Source organism: Phymastichus coffea, unplaced genomic scaffold (assembly GCF_024137745.1).
Source record: "Phymastichus coffea isolate CEN01 unplaced genomic scaffold, Cenicafe_Pcof_1.1 PCOF00050, whole genome shotgun sequence".
NCBI classification, from domain to species: domain Eukaryota; kingdom Metazoa; phylum Arthropoda; class Insecta; order Hymenoptera; family Eulophidae; genus Phymastichus; species Phymastichus coffea.
Genome location: NW_026706861.1, coordinates 826,732 through 842,048, shown reverse-complemented (window position 1 = coordinate 842,048; position 15,317 = coordinate 826,732). Strand labels below are relative to the sequence as shown.

The 15,317-nt window shown below is 43.2% G+C and overlaps 1 protein-coding gene across 1 annotated transcript in view; it reads right to left on the bottom strand.

Moving 5' to 3' along the window:
- The window catches only part of LOC131665335 (F-actin-monooxygenase Mical), a 45,523-nt gene that overhangs the window by 15,131 nt on the left and 15,075 nt on the right, over positions 1-15,317 (bottom strand). Inside the window, exons 2-15 of the mRNA XM_058937169.1 lie at positions 13,902-13,943; positions 6,836-7,231; positions 6,445-6,769; positions 5,757-6,373; positions 5,125-5,327; positions 4,889-5,022; positions 4,423-4,658; positions 4,226-4,348; positions 3,909-4,148; positions 2,224-2,365; positions 2,041-2,162; positions 1,518-1,751; positions 229-388; positions 5-168 (exon numbers count right to left, since the gene is read on the bottom strand). Of these exons, the coding sequence (XP_058793152.1) occupies positions 5-168; positions 229-388; positions 1,518-1,751; positions 2,041-2,162; positions 2,224-2,365; positions 3,909-4,148; positions 4,226-4,348; positions 4,423-4,658; positions 4,889-5,022; positions 5,125-5,327; positions 5,757-6,373; positions 6,445-6,769; positions 6,836-7,120 (2,985 nt within the window). The 5' untranslated portion in view covers positions 7,121-7,231; positions 13,902-13,943. The remainder of the gene's footprint in view (positions 1-4; positions 169-228; positions 389-1,517; positions 1,752-2,040; positions 2,163-2,223; positions 2,366-3,908; positions 4,149-4,225; positions 4,349-4,422; positions 4,659-4,888; positions 5,023-5,124; positions 5,328-5,756; positions 6,374-6,444; positions 6,770-6,835; positions 7,232-13,901; positions 13,944-15,317) is intronic.

Here is a 15,317-nt window from a genome sequence, read left to right as displayed (position 1 = left end):
TCACCTTATCTGGAGTTTTGAGAGTATTTGACGATTGAGGTATATTCTCTTTATTAGTGAGAGGCAGTTTCTTTCTATCGGATCTAGTTTTCATTGTACCCGGCAGTCCAAAGTGTTGGGTGCAATAGAAACGTCCTCCATTCTTATCCCTATCGAACGTGTGATTTCCTAAAATACAGACAAACAAACTTACATTTCATTTTCAATATAATTTGAGAATCAACTTACCTATTCTAAGCGAGGTTGAGCAATATTCACAACGGAAGCATCCCCTGTGGAAAGATTTGCCTTCGGCAGTGAGGCGTTCCATCAGGTAGACACGTTTGTCGCAGAAATGGCACATCTCCGAGCCGCCTTGAGCTGGCAGCGCAATTGTCGCTTTTGAATTCTGTAAATTCGTGATGCTGATTAATTTTTATTTCAAATTTTAATACTCCGAGTGGTAAAAAAACATTACAAGTGCAGGAATGTAGAAGGATGTAAAAATGTATTAGAGCATGGCATGCTGTTCAATGCTTTTAGACTTTTGTTATATTGTACAAAGTCTTATTAAAATGATTGTGGAATAAGTATGCATTCAATGAACTTTTAAGTAACACACGAAATGATTATTTAAGATGAATGAGAGTTAATCTATAGTTTAGTTAGATTTATTGGTTTGAAAGAGTTAACTAATACAACGATAATGTATGAAAACAAAATCCAAGTTAATTGTTTTATTACACAGTTATTTGCGTGATATTCAAAATAAACGAAAACAATGATTATGAACATTTATATTAGGGCGAATATGAAATAAATGAGTTGATGAGTATTACCATGATCATTGAAAATTTATAAATAAAGATTATGTTGTCCACCATCGATCGACATCGGTTATTTAGAAAATAAGATCAAAGGCATTATTGTCTTTGAATATTCTATAAATAGCAAATCTTCATATTCATTACAGCAGCCATGCTCTATACTTTCTTTAGACTATACACAATTGATAATAGGCTCAAAGTTATAACGATCATTGCACCGTACAAAAACTTTGTTCGCATTTTCAAAAATTATTTTATTTATATTTGATAAATCATGGATACACTGAAAAAATTCTACGGACTTTCTTTAACTACGTGTATTGATCTGAGGTGAAATTTGAATCACGTATGTTTAGTTGATGTTTAAAATAATTTAGAAATTTTAGTTACGCCATTTGTATCCAAATCAATCAACTATATTTAAATACATTTCGTTTACTAAATGAAAAATGATATTGATGATATTGCAAATACGTATGAACAACTACAAGTAAAAGTGAGAAAGCTTATCAATGCAATAACGTCCCTAACAGTTTACAACGACAGAATGCATTGTAATATAAAAGTTTGTATGATCGGAAAAATCGCATGATTATATTAAATAAACCAGAAAAAAATAAGAATGCCTCAAAATTGTGAGGTATAGCAAACGCAATACGGCGAAGCGGTGATACGATTCTTGTCCCGATGCAATTGCCAATAGATAATTACCGATCTCTGAACTTTCGGCTGCTCTGCTTGACCAGCGGTGGCAGCTTGAACATCTTGATTCTTATTGGCAAATTGCTCAGCCATCGCTGACACTTTATTTTGACCAAGTATGTTGCCTTCTTTGATTTTACGATCGATGTTCTTCAATGTATTATCGATCTCAGAGTATTTACTGTCCGTTTCCATTGGTTCGTGACCCTTCATCTTTTCCATTTTCGTCTGACGAGCTAAAAACTGAATTTAGCATATTTTAAGTGTGCGACAGAGGATTATACGAGCTCGGTGTTTTTATACGTGATAGATAAAGTAACATACCATTTGTTTATATAAATTATTTCATGCAGGTAAAGATAATTTTTATGTTAACGCATAATGCATTCGTTGAAAATAAAAAACTTTTGTACACACGTGAACTATACATTTGAAGCTAGGTGATAGAAAAAAACTTAAAATATTCTTATAAATTATACATTTTTCCAACTTTCTTTCTCTAAAAGCAAGAAGTTAATCTTATATAGCCAACCTGCTCGCGACTCCACTTTGGCACTCGTTCAACTTTGTCATGTCGTACTCCACGGCCCATCTTGTTCTCTTCGATTTTCTTTTCGATTTCTTTAACATTCCAATCGGTTTTCTCGATTTTACCTGCAAAAAAAATGTTCATCATAGTTCATCAACTTTCGAATAATTAACAATCGTTACGTACCGATCGCACGCAGTAAATCTTTGGGTTTCTTGTCGGTCGACGTAGTTCCTTTGAGTTTCTCCTCGATATTCTTTATCCTACCGGAGAAGCCTTCATCGATACTTCCTCGATTATGACCAGCGTGCATCTTTGGCTCACGATCCTGCGAACATTCAAAACCAAACGTTATATTCCACATTTCACCAAGTGACAAAATAACAAAATACAACATTGAAAATTTGAGCAAAGCTGAGAGTTCATTTTTGTTAGATAGCAGTAATCGTAAAGGTATTGAAGTATTCACGATTTTAGATGCTCGAGCGCAGTTAAGAGACATATACAAAGTTATGTATCGCAGAAAAAACGTCAAACTCGTTTTGTTATGAATATCATTTGCCACACACGCGGGGCTTACGGGAAATAGTATCTTCTGTTCGAGATCCTTTACTCGATCCTTGAAATCAGGTGCAGTCTGACGATAGAGAAAGATCGAGTAATCTTCGAAGGGTTCATCCTTCTCACGTTTAGCGTTGGCTTGTAACATCTGCATACTTTTGTAGAATTGTTGGGTTGCCATTTTACGCTGATATTGACGGCGTAACATTCGTTCCAGACGATTTTTCTCGATGTCCTGTAGACGTTGCATACGCTCCTCCTTTTGTGTTGTTTTTTCATTGTTTTTCGAGGGTTCGGTTTTGACATTATTCGATTGTTTCGTGTGCGGAGCTTCGTTTTTGTGGTAACACAGTAAAATCTTTTGTGCAATAAATCCCTTTTTATGCACATTACGAATGTTTATTTTTCTAATATATGATTAAAATTTAGGCACAGGACTATTACAAATTGTTATTCAAAACTCAACACGACAGAAAGGCATGCATATGACGTCGAACAAGAAATTTTACTGTGTTACATGCTTACTATTATTGATAATTATAAGTCATCGACATCTTCAGGATAGTAACAGATTTCGAATTTCGAGATTACACTACTCTAAAGATGACGGTATAAGTAGAAGCTGTCCAATCTTTTTTTTATACGTTTATGTAACTCAAGACTCCACAAATACGATACAAAATATTACACACAGGGACAGACAGAACGTACATTATATGCGAACGATGTATATTATAATACCACGATATATTTTGTTCTTTTTTGTAATTGAAATATTTTATTAAACAATCAAATGATTCCAAGTGAATGGCTTAACTGAGAGTATAATAGCAAATTAAAAATTCTTTTCTCTTCAGCTTTTTTTCAATTACACGTGACAGGTAGCGCTCCAACAGACGTGACGAATGTCAATATCAATAATCCTCGAAAAATCAGAGATACACACGACTGCCACATCGACTAAGAAGAATCAATAATAAATTTTTATCGCTTTTCTGGCCATGTCTTTTCTTATCTATCCATCGACTTCGACATTGTCGATTTGGTGGGGGATGAACTGTATTTATTAATGTGATACGATATTTTGTAACAAAGATGAAAAAAATAGCAGTTTATGAGCTTTGAAAATATTGAAAGCATGAAAATTTTTTCTATGCTCCGATGTGCTATTTTTCTGGATAGAGGAGATGTAAATAAAAATGAATTGCGAGAGAAATATTTTCGCTTGTACATAGTACACGTACAATACAGTCCATCCCCGACGGACTTATAGGTTAAAAAGAAGAAATGATAAACGTGAGTCGACTTACCACGCTAGCACCCATTTTCTCGTTGCTGCGTCGTTTGCGCGCGTGACGACGCGCCATCGAGTCGGATTTCTTATCCCCAGTCTGTGGTAAATTCTCATTGACATGTCGCGATCTTCGTGCCCTTGCCGTAGCTACTGACCCTTCCTTGCTTGCTATGCGACTTAAAAATTGAGCTTTTTGTTCGGGTGTTAGTACGTTTAGCTTTTGTGAAAACGTAGGCCTATCCTCAGTTTCTGGTTCCTGTGATTTTTTACGAAATTAATTTATTTGAAAAATTGTTGAATTTGTTTAATGAAAGAAGCAATGAAAAAACATACCAGCTTCGGGTGTTTAATATGTGGTATTTCTCCACGAAACGCCTCGTAAATCTGCGTTAGATACGAGAACATTGTCAGCTTATCTGGCACATCGCATTGCACCATTTCTTCTCCTGTCATAATCTATAAACGAATTACATTGAAAAAAATGCATTTTCTATCAAAATTGTCAATTACAACAAAAATGAAATACTCACAGGGGGAATACCGAGCTCCTTCTCGAGGATATCAAACGCAAGCTGATTATTGACAACGTGATCATCTTTTTTGAGAGCATGGTAATCGATGAGATCTGGCCGGTAGCGATGAATAATCGCGGAGATTGCCAAACCACTTTTGAAAGATTCACCCATATCATGGATACGCACACCATCATATAAGGCCACCTGGCGTTGCAACCAGTGCAGCAATGTGTCCGGGTGAACCTGTGAATCTACAAAATAAATATGTTTCGTGCTTCTGTCACATAATTTTGCCAAAAATGTTCTGAATATTTATACATTTTTAATCGCCGACTAGTTATATTTATAATTATAAATAAATAACGATTAGATCTGATAAAACTCAAATTCACAGAATAAAAATTATCAAACAATTATGATATTGTAGAACGAAAGAGCCGATATAAAAATTTTGATGTCATTGCCAATGGTTATAAATTACCTTTCCTCCTTCGCTTTTTGGGCAAATCGATAGTGGCTTGAACCGGCAACAACTTGAATGTTTCCGGATCATCGGTGTCTAGTTGACTTCGTACTTGTATTGTAGTCACGGAGCGTACGTTCAAATTCGGATACCTGCACGCACGTAATACAATTAAAGTTGCGTGTACGCAACGTACGGCTATTTCGAATTTCAGAAGCATTAGTAAGTGTTCTATTAAATCAAGTAAACTTCACCTTGTGTGAGGGTCCAGAGTATAAGCGGCATAGTCTCTGTTGAGGTTTTCCGGAGTAGTTTGGCCAAGAAGCCTGTAAATGGATTCTCTTTCGGCGATGACTTCGAGGGGTGTGTGCAAGCCGCCCCAACCCTTGATTGCCCAACAAGCATCCAGGGAACTGAGGAAACCTCGAGCGCAACCTGAGCCCGTTGGCCAGAATGGCTATGGGTAAAACAACAAGTTTGTCATTACCGATTCTTTGTGGGTATTTTAAATGATTGGATTTAGAGTTGCGAAATAAATAAAAATGAATAGACGATAAACTTAATTTTTACAAGTTTTTAAATGTATAATTTTAATATTTTATCGTGGAATTCTTATTAATGACCATCTTGTCATAATGTGTCCACTATTTTGTTAAAAGAACTTTGTGCTTAAATCCATTGCTTTTCTAAAAGAACCAAATTATATTTCCACATTCATCGTAAAATGCAAATGTTTTCTTAGAAATCTTAAGAATGCCATCCGACCACAAAAACACCGATCCAAATTTAAAATATAAATTAGCTCAAAAATCCATATTAACTATTAAAGATTATAAATACACAATTTTTCAAAATAAATTATGAACAATAACGTTAAAATTATTACCTCGAGTAAACTATCACCGACGAGTATCTGCAGCAGTCGATGTCCACGTCTCTCTAGAACTCTACTAGCGTTCTCGGCTGCGTACATAGACGTAAAATCAAACATAGCAACATCCGACTGTCCATAATGATTAACAGCAAACTCCATATCCATCATCTGATATTCCGTAGAAAATTCAGCAGCTTCGCGCGCATACATCATCAGTGCTTCGCGATCGACATTCTCCTTGGCCAACAGTTTTGCCGTATCCGCGTGATCCTGGAGAATGACCCCTTTGTCGATGAGGCTGTGCTTCTTCGCAGTCATCACAAAATAGTGCGTCTCGTCTTTGTAATAGACGATGTTTTCGAGATCGATGCCAGTCTCGGAGTACAACTCTTTGAAGAATTTTTGATTGAAGATGAACGCGACGCCACTGATCTCTTCGACTCGTGCTTCCGCTTCGGTTTTCTTGTTGATGAAGTTGGCAGTTATGGCGATGGCAAGCTTACCACGGAATTCTTTACGTTTGAAACCGTCGAGCGTATTACGTTTGCCATCTGCACCGATCAACACGTCGAATTCGTATTGAGAGACTGGATGCTCGGCCGGCTCGGTTTTTGCACGCCAGCCAATTTCTACGAAAATAGAAAAAACATTTAACTCAACATTTCCCTGAAAATAATTGTAAATCTAACGTTCGACTCACTTCCGTCATTCTGATTATCGGGCGGCGGCACAAGCGCTTCGAAACTGACGTTCTCGTGAAACTCGACTCCCAGTATGAGAGCGACCTTCAGCAATATGCACTGGAGCTGTCTGATGCTGATGTGATCGATGGAGCCGGCGCAGAATTTGCCGAAGAACTTTTTCGCGCCCAACGCGCGTAGATCTTGGATGACGAACGGCCAGAGATGGAGCACGTTGTTGCGCGACATGCGGTCGCGTTTTTCCACCACTACGACCTTGGCACCTAGCAATTGAGCCTCGATCGCCGAACGCATTCCGCATGGGCCACCGCCTATTATCAGCACCTGTTTCAGCGTGACGTTCAGTGTCAATGAAATCCTCGAAATTTGGCCGAAGATCGCGCGGCTTACCCTCGTATTTAGACAGGCTTTTCCACGATTGTAACACTTGTGATTGGCTCTCTGGTCGAATTTCTTCCATAAGGCTTGCGCCTTCCACGAGCGCAATTTCGATTTCAATTTCGGATAGAACTGGTTGAAATTGGTCGGCTTGATCTTGAGCAGATCGCAGAGGTGTCGAAAGTGTCCGAGGATCGACTTGAGGGTGGTGGCATTGCAAAACTGATCGAACACCTCGCTTGCCAATGCCACCTCCGGCGAAGCCATTTGTTTTCTGCTCTGCTGATGGTGATCCATTTCGGCTTTCGCTGTCTGGCGTAGTTTGAGAGATTCTTTGTTTGTCTGCTACACGCGATACGACGACGTGATTGCTGCCGAGTCCGACGTTGCTTCAGTTTGTGTCATTACCTGGAATTGACACAGATGGAGGTTTTATTGACGAATGTTAGCTAGAAAGAGCGTGGAATTGGAAAATTTATTTTTAGTAGCTTGCGATGTTAGTGCGACGGAGCGAATGTTTTTCATTGGCAGCGTTATCGCGTGGATCGACGCATTATTTAGGGGCTGTATTATTATTGCTGGATAAGACTAAAATATATCGATTGATCAGACGTGTACCGGAGGAAACGTTTTGACGCACATAGCGGAATTTCATAACTCAAAGACGTGTTTCCGATGCACGAGCGAAACTTTAACGGGTTTCTCTCTCGCTCAGAAAAGCACGATTCGCTCGTTAAACGGGGAAGTCTTTATCGGGAAAATGAGCGCTGTGACAATTCGACCGGACCGTTGCGAGCCGATCATTTTCTTAGCCATCGAATCGAGACCGTCTTTCGGTACGAGTACAAGTTTGGTCTCGCGTTGCATATCATTCGGTTCGAATAAACCTCACGCCAACCATCGAGCGCAAGAATCGCTGGCTGACTCCAGAATATCCGCGAGCTCAATTGCGACAAAACACGGAAGAAGCAGCTCGCTTAGCGTCCCTCATAATTACGTCGTCGTCTGGCTCGATGCCGACGCGCGACCCGCTGGCCCACATGCGCTCCAAAATAGACGCCGTTTCTTCTCTTTTTCTTTCTTTTTTTACAATCGATTAATAAGCACTCGCCGCCACGCAGAGATTAGAAGATATTACCGCTCACCCCGAGGGCGATAACTCGTAATCTGTGAATTGGAACGTGGAAGGACGGTCTCTCCGTGATTTTCGCCTATCGATTGCTCGATGGTTCAAGGCACTGTGAATGGTCATTACTGAACGAGCAATAATACTGCGTGAAATAAAGCTGTGCACGACGCTGAGTGAAAATCCAGGCCAATTTTCGGGAACCCTCGGCACACGCCAGACTACTGTCGAAAACAGAAACGGGAAAACCGATCGCGCGCTGAATATCCAATACACTCGAAACCAACGAGCTGATTACCAATAAGCATCGTCGTGCTTCCGACGTGAAAGTGAGAACTCCATTTTCCCAATTGTGAAAACATCGCCTTCGTTCGACAAGTGTACTTAGGAAAACGGCACGACGGAGTCTACATATGTATTCTTACTTTATTTTTCGAAGGGGCCGAGACAAAAGGAACACATGTCTTTCCGCGAGTTGGTAATTCAGAGGACACCTTTATCGCGCCTTTTTGAAAGGGGCCACATTGCGACACGTTTTCCTCGCTCGAGTAAATACAACGGGTCCTCGAACTCTTACGACTTGCCACGCTGATCACGCAATTTATGTTTCAGGACGATTGATTTTCATAATTACACGTGCGCGATCAGTGCATACGCCAATCGACTCTAATTTACAAAGAAACAAAATGTCTCGAATTAGTTGCATTTTAGAAAGAAAATGAAGATTATTTCGCAATCGAAACCAAAAATTGCTGACTTTAATCTTCTTTAGTAACGCAACAAATTGAAGAATTTCTCGTTGCTCCGTTGATTATGGGTAACGACGAAAACGTGCCGAAAAAAGTGAGCGTGAAGAAAAAAAAAACAAAAAAAGAAGATATTTCAAGTCTGCAAACTGCGCGACGGTGTACTTTGTTAACGGGTCTGAAAAAGAAGCGAGACGGCGACGTCGGAGGCCTTTGGCCTCTGAAAGCACTCGTCCGTCCGTATACCCTTCTTTTTTTGTCGGTAGTAAGCTTGCGGGCTCGCGTAGCTGTTTGCTCTTGATGGAGTGGATTCGATGAAGATTTTCGGTCGGATTGCGTTCAACTGGCTGCGGGTTATGTACAACTCCGAGATCGAAAACTCGAGGACTTCGTCGATGTTGATCGATAAAAATTAGGTCGTTAAGATTTGTTGGAGGTTCGTTGAATGTTAGCGGTAATATGTAATAACTAACGATAAATGAGAAAAATCTTACGGGTAATATATGTATTGAATACGAAGAGCTCATTTAACAACAGAGTAATACATTGGAATAAAATTAACCGAGAGCGAGTCGTTGATCCTTATCAAACGAGAAATTCACTTTGAGACGAAATGTGCGGATCGACAGACAGCCGCCGACAAAACTTGTAAGCTCGCGAACGTGAAATCTTTCTGGCAGGCGAGCAGCGAAGCGTTTAACGTTTTATTTGCCTCTCTCGCAAGTCAATTTCATCTTCTTCCTCGGTGTGCAAAAACAGAAAACAAAGCGAGCGCCGCATCGCGGAGGGAGAGAGCGCGTGCAAAGATACCAATCGGCGCTCACGAGCGAAATTGTTGGCTTCGAGCCCACGTCGGTGTCGTTGTTCGATCCGCGAACCCGAACACACAACGGCAAAACTTACGCATCGTGCAATTTCGCTTCCTCGGTTGCGTCACGCCGCGGCGACCGAACCTGTTTTTCTCTGTCGTTCTTTTTCTGCGCACGACGGGCGCACAAAGGAGCCACCGCGCGCATACGGACTTTCCGCGTATATGATCTCGAAAAGCGACAACTTCCGCACACAATGCGGCGTTTCGTTCCGGCCAATTATCGCGTGCGCGCGTATACACGCGACCGATTCGTGCGCTCCCACGAGGCGGTGCATTGCACGTGTCGTTGTTGTCGCCGCTATCGGCACCTCTGTCCGCGATACCTACTCGAGTGTTGGACGAGGGGGAAGAGAGAGGAGGGTGGGGAGGCTGCTCTGTTCGCGCGCGATCGACCGAGTTACGAATGTCGCGAATTTCCCTTAGTTCGTTCACGTTCGACGAGGTTCGGCTTGATGTCGATTGGACATGCGATACGACGGCTGCGCATCGCATCCACAGAGCAATCGGAATAGGAGCACGTCAACCTTCGATTGGCGATCGTGACTCGTCGAGATGATCGCTCGCTCGCGCGCGCGCGCGTATTCGTACGGTGATGAATTGTCGGGCTTCGCGATTATTCGGCCAACGCGGGCCAGCTCGCGCAGCATTGCTGACACACTTACTAATTATATTGCCCGCTGCGGTTCGCGCTCGACGCTACGACGCACGCACGTCGGAGATGTCGATCGACCGGTCGCCGATTTTCCGGACGCGCGCTCGCGAGTCGTCGGTCGGTCCAGGCGGTGCGATTGGTTGCTGCTCACCAGTGGCACGTTTCACACGCGTCGTCGATGCCTCGCGCACCTTTTCCGGAACGGGCCGCGTCGGCACTCGCGGCAAAAAAACTGTCACGGCTGCCGGGACGGCGACTACGCTTCTGTCGCTCCTTTCGCATGCGTGCGCGCTGCTCCCTTTCGAGCGACTGTCTCGGTGCACCGTTGAAAGCTATAAATAGGCCGGCCAAGTGGGCAGAGGCTGCAACTAGAACGCGCGAAGCTGAGCACGCGTGCGAGAGCCGAAGGCACGCGTCCGTAATCGCCGCGCTATCGCGCGCCCGAGGTGCCCGCTCGGGGGCCGCGGAACGATTCTGGAGTAGCGGCAGCCCCCGATTCCCTCTCTCGAAGGCGCGATCGCGCTCTCGAAAGCTCGCGACTCCCGTTGCGCTTGCTCCCCGCGGCAGGCCGATCGTCGCGCCAGAGAAAGGACGAGCCGAAAGACTCGTCCGCGACTTCGCTTTCGCCGCCTTGCCATTTGCGTCCGCGGCGATGCGCTTCGAGGAATATCCCAGCCATTATCGCACGTTGGACCGCCGTACGAAAAATAACGAGGAGAAAATATTATTCTTCCAGCTAGCTCTCTAGCCTGTTTCTTTTCTTTCTCCGTCGCCGGTGCTGGCGTCGTATCTGGAATTTCACACTTTTTACACTCCGAAAGTGGAGTCGCTCGAGTGTTTATTGCTGTCCGCCGTTGCGGAACGAACTTTTCGGTGAAACGTAATGATTAAATTAGGTTTTTGCGGACCGATCCGCCAAACTACACTAACGATCGCCTTCGCGTAAAGCGCCAATTAAATGCCCAGCGCTCTGGTCAAAATCTACATGTGTTTGTGCATTGTCTTGCCAAAAAAGATGCAAGGCAATTAGGGGCAGCGGCTGCGCTGACCCACCTTACGATCTCGAAAAACCCGAGCAGTGAATTGATATAACTTGCCAGAGGTGAAAGGATGGGCGCGCAGAGAACATCATTTTGCGAGATTGCATTGTCGCATCAATTATCGTCGTTCCAAGCAAACATCAAGGAATTGGATCTGAGCTTTCTGAAGATTAAAGAATCAACGGTGTAAAGAGATTTTTTCACATATGATACGATGATCAAAGTTTGATCGAAAGTGTAGATGATTGATTAGCGAGTGAAATATGATTCGATAAAATGTGATTTCCGAGAAAGTCTGGTTGTGTAAGAAAAATAACGTATCGGTATTCTTTATAAACGATAAAAAGTTGGAAGATGCGAGAGTTAAACAAGCAATTATTACTGTCGATATTATCTTTTATCTACTATGACTGATGAAAAATACGTAGACGATGTTTTTAATAGTAAGAGTTTCAGTAGTAAGTACACAGGGCAGGTCGCGGCAAACAGAACATTAATCGATCGCTACAATCCCACTGCGATTTCGCAAAAGTCAATTGAAAACCGATCCATATTCATTTTCATCAGACCAAACGAGGTTATCACGTAACAACTCGGCATGTTTCTCTTCCTCGATCGTAAAACGCGGCGTGAAAATCCGTATTCCTGGTGCTCGTTGAATCAGCACCGAAAGCGCATCGCATTCGAGCGCGCGGCTGCGAAAAGTGTCGAGATCGCGACACCGACAGCGCGACGGGAAAAAGTATTGCGCGTAGCAGCGATCCACGCGCGCGCGCATACATAGATCTTAGCGCGGGGATACCGGCGAGCGTTAATTGGAAATTGTTGTCTTACAGGCAATTACGGGCGGAGAAAAATTGCGTGAGTTACAGGAGCCGAGCGCCTTACGCGTACGGACGGACACGTGTCAGAACTGCTCACTCTCTCTTTCTCTGCGAGGGAAGAGAAAACTCGCGTGAGAAGTCCTGGCGAGGAAGTCGGCACGTTGGAGTCGTTGGGCGCGAGCAAAATAATCGACGCAAAGCCGCGGCTTTGTATAGCGCGCGGTTATTTCCTCCGGCGAGATCTATAACAGTTTAAAAATACATTTATAGTACTTTTTCCTGGCGACGCTTCAACGACCGGTTTGGCCGGCTTCACGCAAATAGATCTCGCCTATTTTTATAATTAACATCGCACAAATTATCCGAACGCGCGCGGCGTTACACGCGCGGCGGCTTTTATTTCACGACGTCGGCCGGACGCGCGCTCGACGTTTACTACTGCACCGGCGCGCCTTTCAGCAGCGCTCGCGCCGGCGATGCTCGCCGACCTCATTACCGAAACGTCCTATTGTCAAAGTTCGGCCGTGTTTCGCGATCAGGAGGCGCGCGCGAATCGAATTGCCGAGCGACAAAGTAAGAAGCCGTTACTAGCCGTCCTCGGTCCCAGTTCAATCCTCATAGCGAAAGAAAAAAAGAAAGGAAAAAGAGGGACACGACGCACGATGCGAATATCAATGAGATGCGAGTACGACGCTCTTTTGGCCCAGTGATGACTCGTGAGACGCGATAAGAGCTGAAGGCGCGCCATCACGTTTCCGAGTCGGCGTCCAGCGCGTGGGCGGCACGTCGCGAATTCGCAAAAAGCGCACGACCTTGGCATAATGCTCGGATAAAGAGCGACTTCCTTTGTTAAATTGGAGATGCCTACAGCTTGCTCGCATATAGCCGCTTAATACGTGGTTAAAGCTCTTGGACATTGTCTGCTTCTTTCTTTCTTGAATGCTCAACTTTTGTTTCAAACTGACATGCCGCTAAATTCTCGCCTTGCAACATTTTCAAGAGCGCGACCAATGTTTTTTTTTCACAATACATCTTGACACGCGCTTAATTACGAAAATATAACTCAAAAAGCAACAAAAGTTAAGGTAAAATCAGCTTGATCAGTTGGTTAAATAGACCTAAAGACATTAAGAAAAAAATTGTTCGTTATCAAGTATACGCGATATATAGAAATTCTTAAAAAGCATGAAAACTCTAAATTGAAAATTCTTATGAATACTTTGTACAATGATAAATAAAAGAAAAATTCAAATGTTATAAAACTGTTTTTTTTTATTCAGGTAGATTAAAATATCATATTAGTAGGCCAAGAGGTACGATGGAAGACTTATTTTGTCGAAAAAAATGTAACGAAACATCTATTTTACTTATCGAAGCATTACAGAAAAAACGTAAAATGGAAACTATCGTTCGCCTCGGAAATCGATAACCCAGCACGTCTCTTTTTTTCATCTTTAACCACGAAAATCCGAGAATCCGATAAACCACTCAGCGCCGCAATAACAAAAGAAAATCTATCATCCCTCGCTACCGAGAAAGAAGAAAAAGGAACTCTCCTCGACACGTGTATTCGAGCTATGTGTATCCACGTGCTACTATACGCAAAGTCAGCTGTTTATCGGCCGTCTACCCGCGCTAATTGCCAAGCGATTTACGAGGCGCGACGCCGTTAATTTACCACGGGTATATACCAGCTCGATAACTTCCCGTCTATTGCATCCTCTCTCGCGCAGGTTGTTTCTTTCTCTCTTGTTTTCCTTAATTTACGACTGTTCGCCAATTGATTCTTCGCGCGCGAGCGCTGTTTGTACGTACTTACCATTCCTTGTTGTCGCACGACTGCGGCAGCGAGTTTGGCAACCTGCGAACGGAAACAAAACGCGAGATTATTAATTGTCGCTTATCGATATCGATGTGCCGCGAAGTATGAATCATGGACTGCCCGTGCATTGTTTGCAAATGCAGAGGCTTTGTGTGCTGAAGAATATCTCGGATGTCGATGGGGCTGCATTGCTTACACTTACAATCGGATTAATTTCGAATGAGCGGCGCGATGGCGAAATTCGTCTGTTTGACCTGTCGTCTTATTCCGCGATGATCACCCTGGATACCGAGGCTGCCCGTTCCTTTGTCGTACCGGGCGCGAACCCGTGGCTGAACGCAAAACCTACTAACGAGCGCATCGTTATCCGTCTGCCAAATAAATCTCACGAGCTAAAGAAACAGGACAACAAAAAAATGAAGTCTTTGTTCTCGCCAGCGGCAAATTCATGAAACAGCTCTGCGCGCTCTACTTTGCGTCACTATTTTAGAACTGAAACGAGCGTGAAGGCGAAGATACGCCAGAAGAAAAAAAAAACGATATACACGCGCTTTCTACTTGTTTTCTCGTTACGCGCACTTTTTGCTAAATATTGTAGGATAAGCGCGTGCGTGGAAGATATAAGTCTCGTCGTAGAAATGCGACACGCTGCCTCTGCATTTATGCGCGCGATGCAATGTCGTCGTTGCGGATCGCCGCGAGGTTGCTGTGGGAGCAAACGGGTAACTTTTAATTTGTTCCGAGAGCCGTTTTTTCATTTCGTCAACGAGAGCTTTTCAGTGACGGTATTTTCATCGCGACACAGAGGAGCGCATTCAGATTCGCCTGATCAATTAATTTTCACGCGTAACATGTGTCCGTGTGCTGGAGTGAAGACAGAGTGCGTTCGTAGAAACGGATCAAAGTAGATGCATCGCTCGCCTCTCTCGTGCTTTTCAGTTTGTGGAATTTTAACCAGAGATGTCCAGTTAACGAAGAGAGAACGTAACAACATCAAACGTATAAAATCTCGATCGTCATTTGATGCTCGTTTGATTAGTGTTAATTATTGACAATCGCTTGCAGTGACGCACGTCTAAATAGATGGCGTAATGAGGTTTTCTCAACACCGCATTCGACGACGAACATTGATTCGTTCGCTTCAAGTTGGACAATTGTAGCTTGGCGTTTCGACATCTTTGATCTTTAATAGATACTCCGCTCTTGATTCAACGTAGAATTGACATTGTGCAAACGACACAGACGACTATCCTAAAAACATAATCATCCGTGCGTAATCGTCAAAGTCACGTGCCGAAACCAAAGTGTCATCGTGTAATCACTCGTAACTGCTCGTATCAAACGCTGTTCAAACAAGCCTCGGAGAACGAGGGAGAGGAAAAAAAAACGGCGCGCACCTCGTCGCGCGCTCGT